This window comes from Salmo trutta, chromosome 10, assembly GCF_901001165.1.
Source record: "Salmo trutta chromosome 10, fSalTru1.1, whole genome shotgun sequence".
Classification (NCBI taxonomy): Eukaryota; Metazoa; Chordata; class Actinopteri; order Salmoniformes; family Salmonidae; genus Salmo; species Salmo trutta.
In genome coordinates this window covers 4,673,771-4,692,886 of record NC_042966.1, presented here as the reverse complement: position 1 = coordinate 4,692,886, position 19,116 = coordinate 4,673,771, and the positions used below count along the sequence as shown (strand labels likewise).

General features: G+C 42.0%; 1 protein-coding gene across 1 annotated transcript; it reads left to right on the top strand.

Moving 5' to 3' along the window:
- Window positions 1–252: 252 nt before the first annotated feature.
- Window positions 253–18,315, top strand: LOC115200982 (26S proteasome regulatory subunit 8). Its single transcript, XM_029764152.1, has 12 exons — window positions 253–337; window positions 908–979; window positions 1,099–1,168; window positions 1,390–1,487; window positions 1,594–1,650; window positions 1,947–2,177; window positions 2,535–2,661; window positions 2,985–3,175; window positions 9,949–10,047; window positions 11,250–11,360; window positions 12,641–12,727; window positions 18,112–18,315. The coding sequence occupies exons 1-12, from the start codon at window positions 311–313 to the stop codon at window positions 18,163–18,165; spliced, it is 1,224 nt and encodes a 407-aa protein (XP_029620012.1). The 5' UTR covers window positions 253–310; the 3' UTR covers window positions 18,166–18,315.
- The last annotated feature ends 801 nt before the right edge of the window (window positions 18,316–19,116 follow it).

Genomic DNA, 19,116 nt, shown 5'->3' with positions numbered 1-19,116 from the left:
ATTGATATAGCTACAGTAATATGGTACATCAGGCCCACTCAAAGGACCATGCAAATGGATTGTACAATATTCAACATATCTGTTTCTGGCACAGCTTCTCCAAATAGATAAGGTATTGCAAAAAGGACAGAAATAGAGCATACACTTACTTGTAACATTATTAGCAACATTTCAGGTGCGTTTTACTGTACTACACCTCCAGTACAGCAGGTGTCAGTAATTCTTAAATGTTAATAGTAGAACATATACTGAAGAAGAGGTTGGTATTTCGGAAGTACCCATTCATCCAACGGAAGTTTAGAGTTTCAAGATGGCGCTGGAAGGAATGGACCATAATGTAAGTGATTTCGTTGTCTTTATTATGACAATCACACTTTTGAGAAAATATTGTAGATAAGACATTGATTAGACACTGAACAGTGTGTTCTGTAAAGTTGGTTCTCATCAGAAGACGGTTGAACTGTTTTGAATAGACCAAAACGGTCTGTCAAAAAAAGAGAATCCTGCCAGTTTGCTGTCTCATTGTAAGCTACTTTTAGCAAGCTAGCTAGCTAGCTGTTAGCTTTCTAGCTAGCTAATGGAATTAATTATGTTTGTTTCAGTGACATTCCTTATATTTGTGACTATGCATAACTTGGTATGAGTTAAGTATAATGGACAAAAATATAGCTAGTTGTTAAGTAACGTTAGCTAGCTAATTTAGTTAGCCGCTAGTATGACATTTTTGTCATTAAACTGGTAAAAATCTTATCTTAAGCTAGTCGTCTTGCTAGATAGCTAGTTAGGCCTATAGCTACAATGTTAGTCACCTTGATGTTAATTATCTAGCTAACGTTATATACGTTGTTTACTTGACAACTTTCCAACAACTATCTCAGTTATTGAATATGTATCGGTGTATTTGCAGATGGAGATGGAGGAGAGTAAAGGTGGTTCTGGTCTGCGGCAATACTACCAGTCCAAAATAGAAGAGTTACAGGTAAGCAAACACAGGTTTTAATAAAAATGTACAAGCTAACGTTACATGTTGTCTGTTGACACCGTAGTGGCACTACTAATACAATTGTCAAGCTAAGAATAACTGGTCTCTGCCTCCAGTTGACAGTGAATGACAAGAGTCAGAATCTCAGACGTCTACAGGCTCAGAGGAATGAACTCAATGCAAAAGGTAGGAATTATGGTTATCTATCCAGAACAACAACAGCTTAACTTCTCTTCTAAACAGCAGTGTAGCTAACTAGCTAGTAGTTAATTCATTGTGACGTAGCCATAATTGTGTGGATTATAAATTGTCAATGCTGTGTCGGACTACTGTAATTTGATTGCACTCAGGAACATGCACATTATGAATTGGCAGTCGTTGTTCAAATCTATTTGCTTTGTCCCCAGTGCGTCTCCTTCGTGAGGAGCTGCAGTTGCTACAGGAGCAGGGTTCCTATGTTGGAGAAGTGGTGAGGGCCATGGACAAAAAGAAAGTGCTGGTCAAGGTGTGTATAAAGCTTTTTTTGCTGAAATGTAACACAAACCTTTTCAGTGGTAAACTGTAGTTGCTCCTGGATGACATTGGCAGTCTACTGTATTACTTGTGTCCAGGTCCATCCAGAGGGAAAATTTGTGGTGGATGTGGATAAGAATATTGACATCAATGATGTAAGTATGGAAACATTGTTGTTCATATTTCACCACATTGTGGAGAGAACTTAATGTTTCTATGTACAAGGGTAGATGTATCTGTGTACAGTTCAGATTATCAACACACGGGAACCATATTTTAACCACATTTATTTGTTTTTGTCAAATTGGAATAAGTGTTAACAAAATTCAGTTGAAAAGCCCAAAATATCTAGATCCTATTCAGATGGTTGGACAGAAGAAGAAAAAACATCAACGTTGCTTATTATTCATGAATGTATGCACTGATTAACCCCTTTGCCCATTCCCAACAGGTGACTCCAAATTGCCGCGTGGCGCTGCGCAACGACAGCTACACCCTTCACAAGATCCTGCCCAACAAGGTAGACCCGCTGGTCTCCCTCATGATGGTGGAGAAAGTGCCTGACTCCACCTACGAGATGATTGGCGGCCTGGACAAGCAGATCAAGGAGATCAAGGAAGTGATTGAGCTGCCAGTCAAGCACCCAGAGCTCTTCGAGGCTCTTGGCATTGCACAGCCCAAGGTGGGTAGCCCAAAAGGAATAAATCCCTTATTGGGTTCTTTCTTAATTCAGATGTTGTATCATCTGTATATGTTAACCACTCTTACAATGTAAACTCAAACAATTATCCTTTGCATTTGAATGTACTTTATAAGCATATAGAGTAGGCAATGTCTGAAAGGAATGCAACACTCCAAAATCTACCTTTTGTCAGACCTTTTCATACATTTTTGGCAGTGTCCTAAGTGCCAGAAGGAACAGAGAGTGGCTCCAGTTAATTCCAGCATAATCATCCTAAAATACATCATGAAATTTGAGATGCACTGTGTCATGTTTCTTAGGTTGTCTAACCCCCCTTGTTGTGTGTCTCTCCACCAGGGTGTGCTGCTGTACGGCCCCCCAGGTACAGGGAAGACCCTGCTGGCCAGAGCCGTGGCCCACCACACTGACTGCACCTTTATCAGGGTGTCTGGCTCGGAGCTGGTGCAGAAGTTCATTGGAGAGGGTGAGTCATCAACGGTCAGCCATTTCGGTTACCATTCGACAGGGTTTCCAACCGTGAAGTAATTCCCGTAATAACAAGGAATTAAACTTAGGGAATTCCAGAATCAAGGAGATATGTTTTGCTGATTCCATTCTCCAAATAGCTGCTGTTTAGCTCAAGCATGTTTAAGTGCATTTCACTACTTTTTCATGGAGCACAGCAATGGGTGAAAGTAGTAGGCTAAATGTCTCTCACCATGCAAGTGGTAAAACAGAACCTGTTATTATAAGTATTTCACTCACATCACGCTGCTGGCTGTAACCCTGCTCTCTTCCCCATGCCAGGTGCCCGCATGGTGCGTGAGCTGTTCGTCATGGCCCGCGAGCACGCACCCTCCATCATCTTCATGGACGAGATCGACTCGATCGGTTCGTCACGTCTGGAGGGGGGTAGTGGGGGCGACAGCGAGGTGCAGAGGACCATGCTGGAGCTGCTGAACCAGCTGGATGGCTTCGAGGCCACCAAGAACATCAAGGTGGGTGACTCGTACGCCACTGTCGTCTTTATAATGCTTTATAAATTCTACTCTACAATAAAACTCACACTTATATAACACCACACACACAGTCTACACCCTTACTTAATTTGTATGCTATTACTCTGCTACACCACTCTTGACACCACTTTCTCTGCGGCTTCTCGCCACTGATTTCAATCTGCCACTCTCCTGTCAGTACTGTCTGACAACACTTTCTTTCCACTGCTCACCAATCAATCACACGCTAGATATTCTATTCTCTATTCGCTGTCGTCCCACTCAGTCTAGCACTCAACAACCTCTCAATCTGTATTGGCATGTTCTCTGTGATGGTACAAATAGACAAAACAGCCAGTATTTTTTTTAAGACAATTCTATAGAAATTAGCAATAAATGCAGATTACAAGTATTTCATTGTCTAAATGTGATAAGTCAAAGAGTAGTACAGTTAAAAAATATTTAGAAAAAATACCAATGAGTTAAATATATACATTTGATGTTTAAAGACTAAAAGCAGCTATGTCCATGTTGTTCAGTTCAGTGCTTGGCCCTCCTTCTCTGAGGCTGCCTCAGACTCCATGCTGATGTCCACGTCTATCTAGGGCAGCTTGATCCTACTGCACAGTTACAGGCTGTAGTGGTGGGGCTGGCCAGAGGCATTGGCCAGCACGGAGTCCATCGAGTGGTAGATCTTCTGGGACGCTGTGACCTTTGATCCTCAGGGCCTTAGAACTGCCAGCAGGACTCCTCTCTGGGGGTGCTGGATGGTGGGGGTGGACCGAAAGTCTGAGAGAATGGCAGCGTTTTTGACGAACCTGACCTCCAGGGGCTCTGCGAGCTCCTGCAGGCTCTCTTCCTGCTCCACCTCCCTCTTCCTGCTCCACCTCCCTCTTCCTCCTCTCCTGATGCTAGAGGGAAGGAGGGATGAGTGGACAGAGAAAGAAAGAGTAGGTTAACACCACACAGTATGACAATCAGACCCTTAACACTATCAAAGGGAAAATAGTGCTGCTCTGTAGCAGTACAGTACTCAGTGTAAAAAACATTCAGGACAGCCTCAATTCATCAGGGCATAGACTCTACAAGGTGTCAAGTGTTCCACAGTGATGCTGGCCCATGTTGACTCTAATGCTTCCCACAGTTGTGTGAAGTTGCGTGGATGTTTTTTGGGGGGTGGACCATTCTTTATACACCCGGTAATTTCTTCCAGTATTCCTTAAGTGTCTTGTTGCAAACAGGGTGCATGTTTTGGAATATGTTTATTCTCTACAGGCTTACTTTTCACTCTGTCATTTAGGTTAGTATTGTGGAGTAACTACAATGTTGTTGAGCCATCCTCAGTTTTCTCCTATCACAGCCATTAAACTAATTGCTTTAAAAATCACCATTGGTCTCATGGTGAAATCCCTGAGCAGTTTCCTTCCTCTCTGGCAATTGAGTTAGGAAGGACACATGTATCTTTTGTAGTGACTGGGTGTATTGATACACAATCCAAAGTCTAATTATTAACTTCACCATGCTCAAAGGGATATTCAGCATCTGCTTTTTATTATTTTTACTCATCTACCAATCGGTGCCCTTTGCGAGGCATTAAACTTCCTTGGTCTTTTGTGGTTGAATCTGTGTTAATACAAATAAAACAATTACACACTAAATTCCACTTTGACATTATGGGGTATTGTGTGTAGATCAGTGACACAATATTGATTTAAGACATTTAAAATTCAGACCATAACACAAATATGGAAAAACCGGAAATATCACATTTACATACGTTTTCAGGCCCTTTATTCAGTGCTTTGTTGATGCAGCGATTACAGCCTCGAGTCTTCTTGGGTATGACGCTACAAGCTTGGCACACCTGTATTTGGGGAGTTTCTCCCATTCTTCTCTGTACATCCTCTCAAGCTCTGTCACGTTGGATGGGGAGCATCGCTGCACAGCTATTTTCAGGTCTCTCCAGGGATGCTCGATCGGGCTCTGGCTGGGCCACTCAAGGATATTCAGAGACTTGTCCTGAAGCCCTCTTGAGTTGTCCTGGCTGTTTGCTTAGGGTTGTTGTCCCGTTGGGAGGTGAACCTTCGCCCCAGTCTGAGGTCCTGAGCGCTCTGGAGCAGGTTTTCATCAAGGATCTCTCTGTACTTTGCTCCGTTCATCTTTGCCTCAATCCTGACTAGTTCCCCAGTCCCTGCCGCTGAAAAACATCCCCACCGCATGATGCTGCCACCACCATGCGTCACCGTAGGGATGGTGCCAGGTTTCCTCCAGACGTGATGTTTGGCATTCAGGCCAAAGAGTTGGTTCTTGGTTTCATCAGACCAGAGAATCTTGTTTCTCATGGTCAGAGTCCTTCAGGTGTATTTTCGCAATCTCCAAGTGGGCTGTCGTGCCTTTTTACTGAGTGGCTTCCGTCTGTAGAGATGGTTGTCCTTCTGGAAGGTTCTCCCATCTCTACAGAGGAACTCAGGTTCTTGGTCACCTCTCTGACCAAGGCCCTTCTTCCCCGATTGCTTAGTTTGGCCGGACAGCCAGCTCTAGAAAAGTCTTGGTGGTTCCAAACATCTTTGGAACCACGTGGGACCTTTATAAAGACGGTTGTGTGCCTTTCCAATCATGTTGAATTGAAAAACCTGTTTTTGCTTTGTCATTATAGGGTATTGTGTGTAGATTGAGGATTTTTGTATTTAACATTTTGTATTTAATCCATTTTAGAATAAGGCTGTAATGTAACAAAATGTGGAAAAAGTCAAGTGGTCTGGATACTTTCCGAATGTACAAAATATAGATAAGAAAGGCATACCAAAGAAGCCTATAGGGAGAAGGTGAATAAATACACCTCTGCCGTCTTCAACCAGGATCTCAGCGATCACTGCCTCATTGCCTGCGTCCGTAATGGGTCCACGGTCAAACTACCACCCCTCATTACTGTAAAACGCTCCCTAAAACACTTCAACGAGCAGGCTTTTCTAATCTACCTGGCCCGGGTATCCTGGAAGGATATTTACCTCATCCCGTCGGTAGAGGATGCCTGGTTGCTCTTTAAAAGTGCCTTCCTCACCATCTTAAATAAGCATGCCCCATTCAAAAGATCTAGAACTAAGAACAGATATAGCCCTTGGTTCACTCCAGACTTGACTGCCCTTGACCAGCACAAAAACATCCTGTGGCGTACTGCATTAGCATCGAATAGCCCCCGCGATATGCAACTTTTCAGGGAAGTCAGGAACCAATATACACAGTCAGGAAAGCTAAGGCTAGCTTTTTCAAACAGAAATGTACATCCTATAGCACTAATTCCAAAAAGTTTTGGGACACTGTAAAGTCCATGGAGAATAAGAGCACCTCCTCCCAGCTGCCCACTGCACTGAGGCTAGGAAACAGTGTCACCACCGATTTTAAATCTACGATAATCAATAAATTCATTTTTCAATGGCTGGCCATGCTTTCCACCTGGCTACCCCTACCAGCCAACAGCTCTGCACCCCCTACAGCAAGCCCCCCCGCTTCTCCTTCACCCAAATCCAGACAACTAATGTTCTGAAAGAGCTGCAAAATATGCATCCCTACAAATCAGCTGGGCCAGACAATCTGGACCCTCTCTTTCTAAAATGAAACGCCGAAATTGTTGCAACCCCTAGTACTAGCCTGTTCAACCTCACTTTCGTATCATCTGAGATCCCCCAAAGATTAGAAAGCTGCTGAGGTCATCCCCCTCTTCAAAGGGGGAGTCACTCTAGACCCAAACTGTTATAGACCTGTATTCATCCTGCCCTGCCTTTTCTAAAATCTTTGAAAGCCAAGTTAAACAGATTATTAAGTGTCCCACCTGGCCAATATCCAGTGAAATTGCAGAGCGTGAAATTCAAACTACAGAATTATAAATATTTAACTTTCCTAAAATCACGTGTAATACATCAAAAAAAATCTTAACTTCTTGTTAATCGAGCCGCTGTGTCAGATTTCAAAAAGGCTTTACGGCGAAAGCACACCATGCGATTATCTGAGGACAGCGCCCCGCTTACAAAAGCATGAAAAACATATTACATCCAGGCAGGTGCGCCACGAAAGTCAGAAATAGCAATATAATAAATGCCTTACCTTTGATCTTCTTTTGTTGGCACTCCAAAAGGTCCCAGATGCATCACAAATGGTCCTTTTGTTCGATAATGTCCATTATATCCATAAACTCAGTTTAGCTGGCGCGCTTCAGTCAATAATCCACCCAGCCTCCAACCATCAAAATGCATACAAAATTAATCCAAACCGTTACTAATAAACTTTTCCAAACAAGTCTAACAACGTTTATAATCAAACCTTAGGTACCCTAATACGTAAATACCAAAGAACGCGCTCTCATTCACTCGTTTGGAAACACTACAGCCAAAATGGGAGCCACCTAGAAAAACTACAATTTCTGGCTAATTTTTCCAAAAACCAGCCTGAAACTCTAAAGACTGTTGACGTCTAGTGGAAGCCCTAGGAACTGCAATCTGGGAGGATTTCGCCTTTATAATAAAAGTGACAGCCATTGAAAACAGTGGTAAGCTGAATTTTTTTTGGGAGGGGGATGGTTTGTCCTCGGGGTTTCGCCTGCCATATCAGTTCTGTTATACTCACAGACATAATTTTAACAGTTTTAGAAACTTTAGAGTTTTCCATCCAAATCTATTATATGCATATCCTAGCTTCTGGGCCTGAGTAACAGGCAGTTTACTTTGGGCACACTTTTCATCCGGACGTGAAAATACTGCCCCCACCCAAGAGAGGTTAACAAAGAGATCACCGACCATTTCGAATCCCACCGTACCTTCCCCACTATGCAATCTGGTTTCCGAGCTGGTCATGGGTGCACCTCAGCCACGCTCAAGGTCCTAGACTATATCATAACCGCCATCGATAAAAGACAGTACTGTGCAGTCGTCTTCACCGACCTGGCCAAGGCTTTTGATTCTGTCAATCACCGCATTCTTATCGGCAGACTCCATAGCCTTGGTTTCTCAAATGACTGCCTCGCCTGGTTCACCAGCTACTTCTCAGATAGAGTTCAGTGTGTCAAATCGGAGGTTCTGTTGTCCGGATCTCTGGCAGTCTCTAAGGGGGTATCACAGGGTTCAAATTCTCGGGCCGTCTCTTTTCTCTATATACATCAATGATGTTGCTCTTGTTGCTGGTGAGTCTCTGATCCACCTCTATGCAGACGACACCGTTCTGTATACATCTGGCCCTTCTTTGGACACTGTGTTAACTAACCTCCAGATGAGCTTCAATGCCATACAACACTCCTTCCGTGGTCTCCAACTGATTTTAAATGCTAGTAAATCTAAATGCATGCTCTTCAACCAATTGCTGCCTGAACCCGCCCGCCCACCTAGCATCACTACTCTGGACGGTTCTGACTTAGAATATGTGGACAAATACATAGGTGTCTGGTTAGACTAAAGTCTCCTTCCAGACTCACATTAAGCAACTCCAATCCAAAATTAAATCTAGAATCGGCTTCCTATTTCAAGTCAAAGCCTCCTTGACTCATGCTGCCAAACATACCCTCGTAAAACTGACCATCCTACTAATCCTTGACTTCGGCGATGCCATTTACAAAATAGCCTCCCACACTCTACTCAGCAAACTGGATGCAGTCTCACAGTGCCAGCCGTTTTGTCACCAAAGCCCCATATACTACCCACCACTGCGACCTGTATGCTCTCGTTGGCTGGCCCTCGCTACATATTCGTCGCCAAACCCACTGGCTCCAGGTCATCTAAGTCTTTGCTAGGTAATGCCCCGCCTTACCTTAGCTCACTGGTCACCATAGCAACACCCACCCGCAGCACGCGCTCCAGCGGATATATTTCACTGGTCATCCCCAGAGCCAACACCTGCTTACCGATCACTGTACCTGTACACAGCCAATCTGTAAATAGCCAACCCGACTACCTCATCCCCATATTATTACTTACCCTCTTGCTCTTTTGCACCCCAGTATCTCTACTTGCACATCATCATCTGCACATCTATCACTCCAGTGTTAATGCTAAATTGTAATTATTTCGCCTCTATGGCCTATTTGTTGCCTTACCACCCTAATCTTCTACATTTACACACACTGTACATAGATTTTTTCTATTGTGTTATTGACTGTACTTTTGTTTATATGTAACTCTGTGTTGTTGTTTTCGTCGCACTGCTTTGCTTTATCTTTGCCAGTTTTCTAGCCAACACTTCCTTTGACTGCCTTTCCTTCCAGTTTTCTGCTGCCAATGACTAGAACGAATTGCAAAAATCATTGAAGCTGGAGACTTATCTCCCTCTCTAACTTTAAGCATCAGCTGTCAGAGCAGTTTACCCATCACTGTACCTGTACACAGCACACCCACCTACCTCATCCCCATGTTATTACTTACCCTCTTGCTCTTTTGCACCCCAGAATCTCTACTTGCACATCATCTGCACATCTATCACTCCAGTATTAATGCTAAATTGTAATTATTTCGCCTCTATGGCCTATTTGTTGCCTTACCACCCTAATCTTCTACATTTACACACACTGTACATAGATTTTTCTATTGTTTTATTGACAGTACGTTTGTTTGTGTAAGTCTGTGTTTTTTGTCGCACTGCTTTGCTTTATCTTGGCCAGGTCGCAGATGTAAATGAGAACTTGTTCTCAACTGGCCTACCTGGTTAAATAAAGTCTAAATAAATAAAATAAAGAAGCTGAATAAGACCCAAAGGACTAATATTGTATGTTAAATGTGTTTTTACTGCCTCAGGTCATCATGGCCACCAACCGTATTGACATCCTAGACTCTGCCTTGCTCCGACCCGGCCGCATCGACAGGAAGATCGAGTTCCCCCCTCCCAATGAAGAGGTCAGTACTGGCACATATTTGTTTTGCCCCTAAAACATTCTGTGATTATCAATATAGTAAAAATCTGCCTTGGGCCGGTATTCAATCCGTTGGCGCTTTGTTAACTATGCACCTTTTAAAGAGTGGCTGCCCTTAAAAGCAACTCCTCCTTTATAAAATGGCCTATGTGGCATCGATTTCAGTCAGAAACATTTATTTTAGTGTCAATCTCGTTCAAAACAGATTTGCGAGATCATAGAGTTGGGAAATTATGTCACGGAATGAAGGGTACCATAACAGTTGTCCTTAAATTGGGTTTATTTAAATTCAGTCCACAACTGGCATCAAAGTAATCATCAATTCTGAGCGCAGCACCATGAGACCTAGTCGTAATGCCCGTGGTCAATTTGGTTTGATATTCGATATCCCTATGGGGCTAGCTAGGGACCATCAATAAATTACACTATGTACATGGGTCACTATTTTTAACTGTCAATAACTCCAAATTTCAATGACTTAACCTCAAACCAAGTATAAATTGTACAAATTCATATACAAATATTGAACGCATTTGAGACAACTAAAAGATGTACAACATGAAAATATTATTGACGGACCCTAATTAGCCCCAGAGATTGACTATCCAATATCAAACCAATTTTGCCACAGTCGCACACCAGCCAGCTGAAGCTAATTGAAGAAGTTGGCTAGCACTAGCTATACTAGGTGACTTCAAGACGCAAGACCTGGTTAGACTGTTTCAAGTTATCTAGAAGGGTGAGTGACTATAACTGCGTACTGGTTTGTCAGGGTGACTGTACAAAAGCTTGCCACGTGCAACACACAAGACAACCACATTAACCCCCCCCCTCATTCACTGTAAACGCTGCATATGTCGGCTCAATTGGAAATTACCTTTAAATGTCAAGCACACTATCATGCTGATTGAATTGAATCCCCGCCTTGGTATGGCAAGACAGCACAATGCACCATATTTAGACTGTTGGTAGTAAGGATCTGTTGGTGTTCTATACCATTTGTTCATTTAAAAAATCATTTAAATTAAGGATTTATACCAATGAGTCTAGTCCTGCATCCTCATGGTCTCCTCACACTCAGATAGTGTTGTATTTGCGTTGACACTTATTCAGCTTCATGTAAGCAGCTTGCTACTACAGTGTCTTAATTCTGGCCCCATCCCATTTCTTTCTGCTCCTCCTCAGGCCCGTTTGGACATCCTGAAGATCCACTCAAGGAAGATGAACCTGACGCGTGGAATTAACCTGAGGAAGATTGCAGAACTGATGCCCGGAGCCTCTGGGGCTGAAGTTAAGGTAATAGACTGAGACGCACAGTTTGGAATGAGCCCACCAAATGATGGCTAGCACAGACAGTTCAGTGTATGAGGGGTTCAGTGTATGATGGCTAGTAGGGAAAACTTTGGCCCCATCCAGAGATGACCCCTACCCCACAGTTGTGGATCTGTTTGTTTCACCATTGTACGTTTTGTAGTAGTTCATTGTAGTGGATACATGTCCAACTGGGTTTGACATTTACGGAATATCAGGAGAGAATAACCACAGACTTGATACTCCACAAGTTATTGAATGGGGCCCACCACATTAGGGCTAGCACATGCACAAGGGCAGAACATGTACAACTAGGGCTGTTGCGTTGACCATATTATCAGTCATGACCGCAGTAAAATTCACGATAATATCCTCTTATGCACTCTGGACATGTGTACCCAACTCGCTAAAGATCTTCAAGTTGCTAATGGATGGTACTCAGGGCTATATTGTCCCTCTAACCACTCTGACATCAATGCAGATGCAGTCGAAAATCACATCAAACACTTATCATCAAACCAGTATGTGCTTTTAAAACTCACCTCACCGGGATTGATCAATATGAAGAAAGAAGTTCAACAGCAGGTTGAAACTGAGTGTAAAACATGGTCGTTGAGGATGTTGTTTCAAAGCCTAACAATTAAATGGACAGAGCTTTCTAAGTTGATGATTAATGAAACACAACCATATACATATTAGAGCTTACGCAAACACATAGGCCTATATACTGTATGAGCCCAAGCCCGAAAAAAACCATGAATTAAAATAATGATTGTGCCGTTATAGCCTACCGCATATTAAACACAGCAAATAAAAAAAACTGATTTAAGATCACCTACATGACCAAAAGTAGTGAACAACTCATTCTAAAATCATGGGCATTAATATGGAGTTGGTTCCCCTTTGCTGCTATAACAACCTCCACTCCTCTGGAAAGGCTTTCCACTAGATGTTGTAACATTGCTGTGGGGGCTTGCTTCCATTCAGCCATTAGCATTAGGGAGGTCGGGCACTAATAGTCAGCGTTCCAATTCATCAAAGGTGTTCAATACGGTTGAGGTCAGGCGGCCTGGAGATGCAAAACGTGTTTATGTTAATTACCTGTAAATTACCATGAGACTGGCTGACAAAATGTCATGACAGCCCTATGTACAACTAGCCATCCTGAAACATCCCCTAGTCCAGGGATTGGTAACCATGTTCCTTACTTACTCTTATTTCACCATGGTAAAACCTTTGTGTTTCTGTTCCATCTTATTTCTCAGGGTGTGTGCACCGAGTCAGGTATGTACGCCCTCAGGGAGAGGAGAGTGCACGTCAACCAGGAGGACTTTGAGATGGCTGTCGCCAAGGTTAGTCTTCTATCGTGTTACTGTCTTAACACGCTCCAAGAGACAGTTTGTCTCTATTTTACCTCTAGCTCCCTTTTGTCCATATTATGCCTAATATAATCAATACTACACTGAACGAAAATATAAATGCAACATATAAAGTGTTGGTCCCATGTTTTGTGAACTGAAATAAAAGATTACAGAAATGTCCCATATGCACGAAAGGCTTATTTCGCTCAAATTTTGTGCACAAATGTTTATATCCCTGTTAGTGACCATTTCTCCTTTACCAAAATAATCCAACCACCTGACAGGTGTGGCATATCAAGAAGCTGAACATTACACAGGTGCACGTTGTGCTGGGGACAATAATGAGCAACTCTAAAATGCCACAGATGTCTAAAGTTTTGAGGGAGCATGCAATTAACTGACTGCAGGAATATCCACCAGAGCTCTTTCCAGATAAGTGAATGTTCATTTCTCTACCATAAGCTGCCTCCGACGTCGTTTTAGAGAATTTTGCCAATATGTCCAACCAGCCTCACAACCGCAGACCACGTGTAACCTCGCCAGCCCAAGACCTCCACATCCGGCTTCTTCACCTGCAGGATCATCTGAGACCAGCCACCTGGACAGCTGATCAAACTGTGGGTTTGTACGACCAAAGAATTTCTGCACAAACTGTCAGAAACCGTCTCTGAGAAGCTCTTCTGCGTGCTCGTCGTCCTCACCAGAGTCTTGACCTGACTACAGTTCAATGTCGTAACCGACTTCAGTGGCCAAATGCTCACCTTCGATGGCCAGTGGAAAAGTGTGCTCTTCACGGATGAATTCCAGTTTCAACTATAGCGGGCAGATGGCATAGCGTGTGTGGAGTCGTGTTGCCGAGCGGTTTTCTGATGTCAACAGAGTGGCCCATGGTGGCGGTGGGGTTATGGTATGGGCAGGCATAAGCTACGGACAATGAACATAATTGCATTTTATCGATTGCGATTTGAAAGTACATAGATACCTTGACGAGATCCTGAGTCCCATTGTTGTGCCATTCATCTGCAGCCATCACCTCATGTTTCAGCATGATAATACACGGCCCCATGTCGCAAGGATCTATACACAATTCCTGGAAGCTGAAAATGACCCAGTTCTTCCATGGCCTGCATATGTCATCCATTTGAGCATGTTTGGGATGCTCTCGATCAACGTGTACGACATCGTGTTCCAAGACCCGCCAACATTCAGCAACTTCGCACAGGCATTGTAGAGGAGAGGGACAACATTCCACAAGCCACAATCAACAGCCTGGTCAACTCTGTGAAGGAGATGTCACGCTGCATGAGGCAAATGGTGGTCACACCAGATACTGACTGGTTTTCTGATCCACGCCCCTACCTTCTTTTTTTTTTTAAGTCATCTGTGATCAACAGATGCATATCTGTATACCCAATCATATGACATCCAAATATTAGGGCCTAATGCATTTATTTCAATTTACTGATTTCCTTATATGAACGTACAGTAAAGTCTTTGAAATTGTTGCATGTTGCGTTTATTTTTGTACAGTGTAGTTAGTCTTGATCAGAGATTTTGTATAAAATAAAAAGGATCTATACTGGTCCCAGATCGGTTTGTAGTCTTTCCATCTACTATGGTCATTGTCATGCCAAACAGTTTGACACAACAACAACCATAGGAGTTGGCTATACAAAGCTCAAACAGATTTTGGACCATCTTGTCAAAAACAAAAAAAGTTGATTGACGCGCCAGCGTGTCAATTACATTATAATAATACAAAAATCCCCATAAAAATCAGTGTTTAAGTTGGATTTATTTTTGTGTGGGCTGCGTCTCAATCCACTGCATGTGCCTGTGGCAGAGCTACAGCGCTGTTTGTCAGATCAGGAGACATCCCAAAAATCTGTCTTCTCAGGAGTACGTCTTTAGCGTTTTGCTCTACGTCCCCCACGGGACTCATCTGAAGTCAATACCAACTATGTGCCAACTTCTGTCTGTAGCGTCAGAAAGGTTTGGGCTACAAACTAATGACCACTACTGTTGTTGCGACACCAGATGTTTTACTTTGATACCAGGTTTAGTATCATAATACTCTATCTTAACGATACTCAATACCGTAATGATACCACAGCAATAAAATAAGAACCGCTGGGCTTCATTTTTTTTAAACATTGAGCAATATGTTGGTAACTGGACGAACAAGTAGAATATCTACTCTGTATTAAATTTCTTACAAAAATAGAATGCCATATGAAATAACAGAAGAATCCCATCAATTAACCTTTTTGCAAAACCATATCGGAGACTCGGAGCAGACAAAATATGGTAAAATTACATTATCTGGGTTAATTTCTTAATCTGTGGCCATAATATTTGGTCTGACATTTATTACAGCTAAATAATTGAATGTATTCAATTAAGTTTAGTTCCAAAACGACAAACACTTTGAAGCTCATTTCTGAAGCTTCTATATTGCAATAGACATGTAGTCTAAATGCCATAGAAATACAATGGAATTTACACAGCATACTACGATTCCCAGAGTGCAATGCGCCTTCCAGGGCTGACTACTGCTAGCAAGCCTAGACAAACACAAAGTAGTTCAAGTATATTGCTGTGAAGTTATGAGTGCATTTCACATTACTTTTGGGTTGTGTAATCATAATGCTCACATGAATGTCATGCAGAATATATTTTCATGTCATTGTCACTCAAATGATTCACATTTAGTGGAATAACGACAACATTACAATAAATGTAATGTGTAAAATCATTTTGGAGCTAAACCTCCCTTGCACTGCTTTGTTACACCTTTTTGTTGTTTCTGTGGTTAGGCCCTCATCTGCTCTGTAATCAAAGTATTCCCATAGTTTGCTTCTGTAGCCAGTTTTGTAAACAAGCTGCGGGCATGGTGGTAAGGTGTTTTCGTTAGAAGAAAGGGAAAGGAGGATACCTAGTCATTTGTACAACAGTGCGTTCAACTGAAATGTGTCTTTTGCATTTAACCCAGCCATGCTGTCTGCTTTTTCTCTCTGGCTTGCTTATCAAATGTGGCTTACGCTGTGTTAGCTGCATGCGCAAGCGCAGCCTTGTAGCTACTGCCCCCTTGAAGATTCAGAAAATTACTAGACAGACTCGATCCTCTCAATCCGTATATGACGTGAGACACATGACAAAAGTACCAAACGTTTTTTCATGTTTTGGTATCGGAAAAAGTACAGAAGTTTCGGTATACATTGCAACACTGACCAAACTATGGAAACGGGAGACTCACGAACACGATGGTGATCTCTCCGTGTTACCCCCTACAAGTGTCACAGGACTCTTCTGAAGGTAACCCGGTACCGGTTTTAAAAAAGGATTGGAAGTATGGAAGTAGTTTTGTGCCAACAAAAAGGGGTTAAATGTGTCAAAATATATATTTCCTGAGCTTTCTTGTATCTCCTAGATATAGGACAGACATTTCAAAACCTTTTTTATTTTTTGACTGTCTGTTTTACCATGTATCAATGGGTTATTTAATGCATTTCTATGGGCTATAGCCAGTGGTCTAAAGTGCGACCAATTTGGTCGCATATGCAACAAAATATTTTGCTGTGCGACCAGGAAAAAAAATCTCCCAGATAATTGTTATAAGTCTCCGCTGTACCGTTGTTTCTGATTGTTCTAGAGAGAAAAAAGTGAGTGCAAATTCGATAGCGTCATGATTGTACCATTACTACAGCGAAAACAGCTTGCTTCTAGCACACGCCCGAGTAGTTTTAACAGATCTGGGCTGATAAAACTACTCAGGCATCGTTAACCGTTTGTTTAAAAACTTTTTAGTCATTACATCATTGACTTGCTAGCTAATTTGACCACATTGTTAGAGCCTTATTCTAAAATGGATAAAATAAATCCCTCAGCAATCTACACAAAATGCCCCATAATGACAAAGCAAAAACGGGTTTAGAAATTTTTGCAAATTTATTAAAAGTAAAAAAGTATTCAGACCCTTTCCTATGAGATTTGAAATAAAGCTCCGGTGCATAATGTTTCCATTGATCATCCTTGATGTTTCTACAACTTGATTGGAGTCCACCTGTGGTAAATTCAATTAATTGAACATGATTTGGAAAGGCATACACCTGTCTATATAAGGTCCCACACTTGATAGTGCATGTCAGAGCAAAAACCAAGCCATGAGGTCGAAGGAATTGTCCGTAGAGCTCCGAGAAAGCATTGTGTCGAAGCACAGATCTGGGGAAGGGTACCAAGAAATGTCTGTAGCACTGAAGGTCCCCAAGAACACAGTGGCCTCCATCATTCTTAAATGGAAGAAGTTTGGAATCACCAAGACTCTTCCGCCCGGCCAAATTAAGCAATCGGGGTAGAGTTTGCTAAAAGGCACCTAAAGACACTCAGACCATGAGTGTGAAGCAAGCATGCTGTGGAGATGTTTTTCAGCGGCAGGGACTGGGAGACTCGTCAGGATCAAGGCAAAGATAAACAGAGCAAAGTACAGAGAGATCCTTGATGAAAACCTGCTCGGGACCTCAGACTGGGGCAAAGGTTGATCTTCCAACAGGACAACGACCCTAAACACACAGCCTTGAGTGGCCCAGCCAGAGCTCGGACTTGAACCCGATCAAACATCTCTGGAAAGACCTGAAAATAGCTGTGCCGCAATTCTCCATTCCATCCTGGCAGAGCTTGAGAGTATCTGCAGAGAAGAATGGTAAAAACTCCCCAAATACAGGTGTGCCAAACTCATAGTTCCATACCCTTGAAGAATCAATGCTGTAATCGCTGCCAAAGATGCTTCAACAAAGTGCTGAGTAAAGACTGAATACTTATGTAAATTTAATATTTCAGTTGTATTTTTTATAAATTGGCATAACTTTCTAAAAACCTGTTTTTGCTTTGTCATTATGGGGTATTGTGTAGATTGAAGGGGGGGACAATGTAATCAATTTTAGAATAAGGCTGTAACGTAAAACAATGTGGAAAAAGTCGAGGGGTTTGAATACTTTTCGAAGGCACTAGGTCTACAGGATATCAATGATAATAGCAATGAATGAATGACATCTCTTGCATGTCATTGTCAAACATGACATTTTTAAAGAGATTTTGTACAATTTTCTATAATTTATCTCAATATGAAAATAGTGCTTTTACACAGTATAGAAACACAATATTCCACAAATGACTGGTATTTGTATCAGCATTTTAGTTTTTATAATAAACTAATGTCTTTACATTAGTTTATTATAAAGGTTTATACTTTTAGGGATTCAAATGGACAGACCCTTTTCCCCAGAGTTTGTTGTTTTGTTAATCACTGGTTTTAATTTGGCTCCTTATGATAAGGTCCATTATCACTGGCTAACGACCCCTGCCCTGTGTCTTTCCAGGTGATGCAGAAGGACAGCGAGAAGAACATGTCCATCAAGAAACTCTGGAAGTAGACCTTTGGGATTTTTTGGGATCCGAACGCAGATATTTATTTACCTGCAAAGTCAAACATGTATATTTTTACTCTTTTGTTTAAGATTGGTTTATAATTGTTACCCAAAATTAAGTCTAAAATAAAATGGTGTCTCCCCACTGAGAAACAAGTTCCCCATTTCCCTTTTTTTTCCCACCCTCTCTCCTCTCCTGTAGCCTGATTCAAGGTCTGTTTGTGCTTGGTAGCCTACACAACTATAGGCGTTGGCTATACAGGCTCTCTCCCACCGCATTCAAGGTAAATGCTGCAGATGTTGGCTCAATTGGAAATGACCTTTTAAATGTCAAGTGCGCTATAGCCTCGTTTCTGATTGAATCCTGGCCTGAATAAGGAATACTGCTCTTAGCAGAATTCCAAGATTCTTTATCTTTTCTTTCCTCGATTCCTTGTGTCCCATCTTCTCACCACTCTCATCCATTGGTTTGTGCAGGGCCTAGTAGAGCCCTATGCTGTAACAGTTTTACTCCACAAGTCGTGAACCACTTTTTACACGCCCACAACCTTATCATCATTTTACGAAAACCACATCTTAATGCAAGGTATAACCGGGGCTAGAAGGTCAATGACAAGTGAGGCCAAATAAACAAGGTCACCTTGTATCTTTATGGAAGAGATTTTCTTGAATGGTTTGGTTAAATTTGAGATCTCACAATCGGTCATCAGTGTTATTTTGCATACAATTAATAATTGATCATTCATAATCAATATCTTCATCTTGTCAACATCTCTTTCATTTAAACCAATACTTGTACTTACTAGACTAATCTACACATTCTAGATTATTATAGAGGGCATAGCTCTGATAAATAGTATATACACTACGTTTTCAAGACCATTTTCCAACATGCTTTTTCATGGTTGTCACATTGCCAATTAGGATTAGGCCTATTATGAACTACACAAGTCCAGC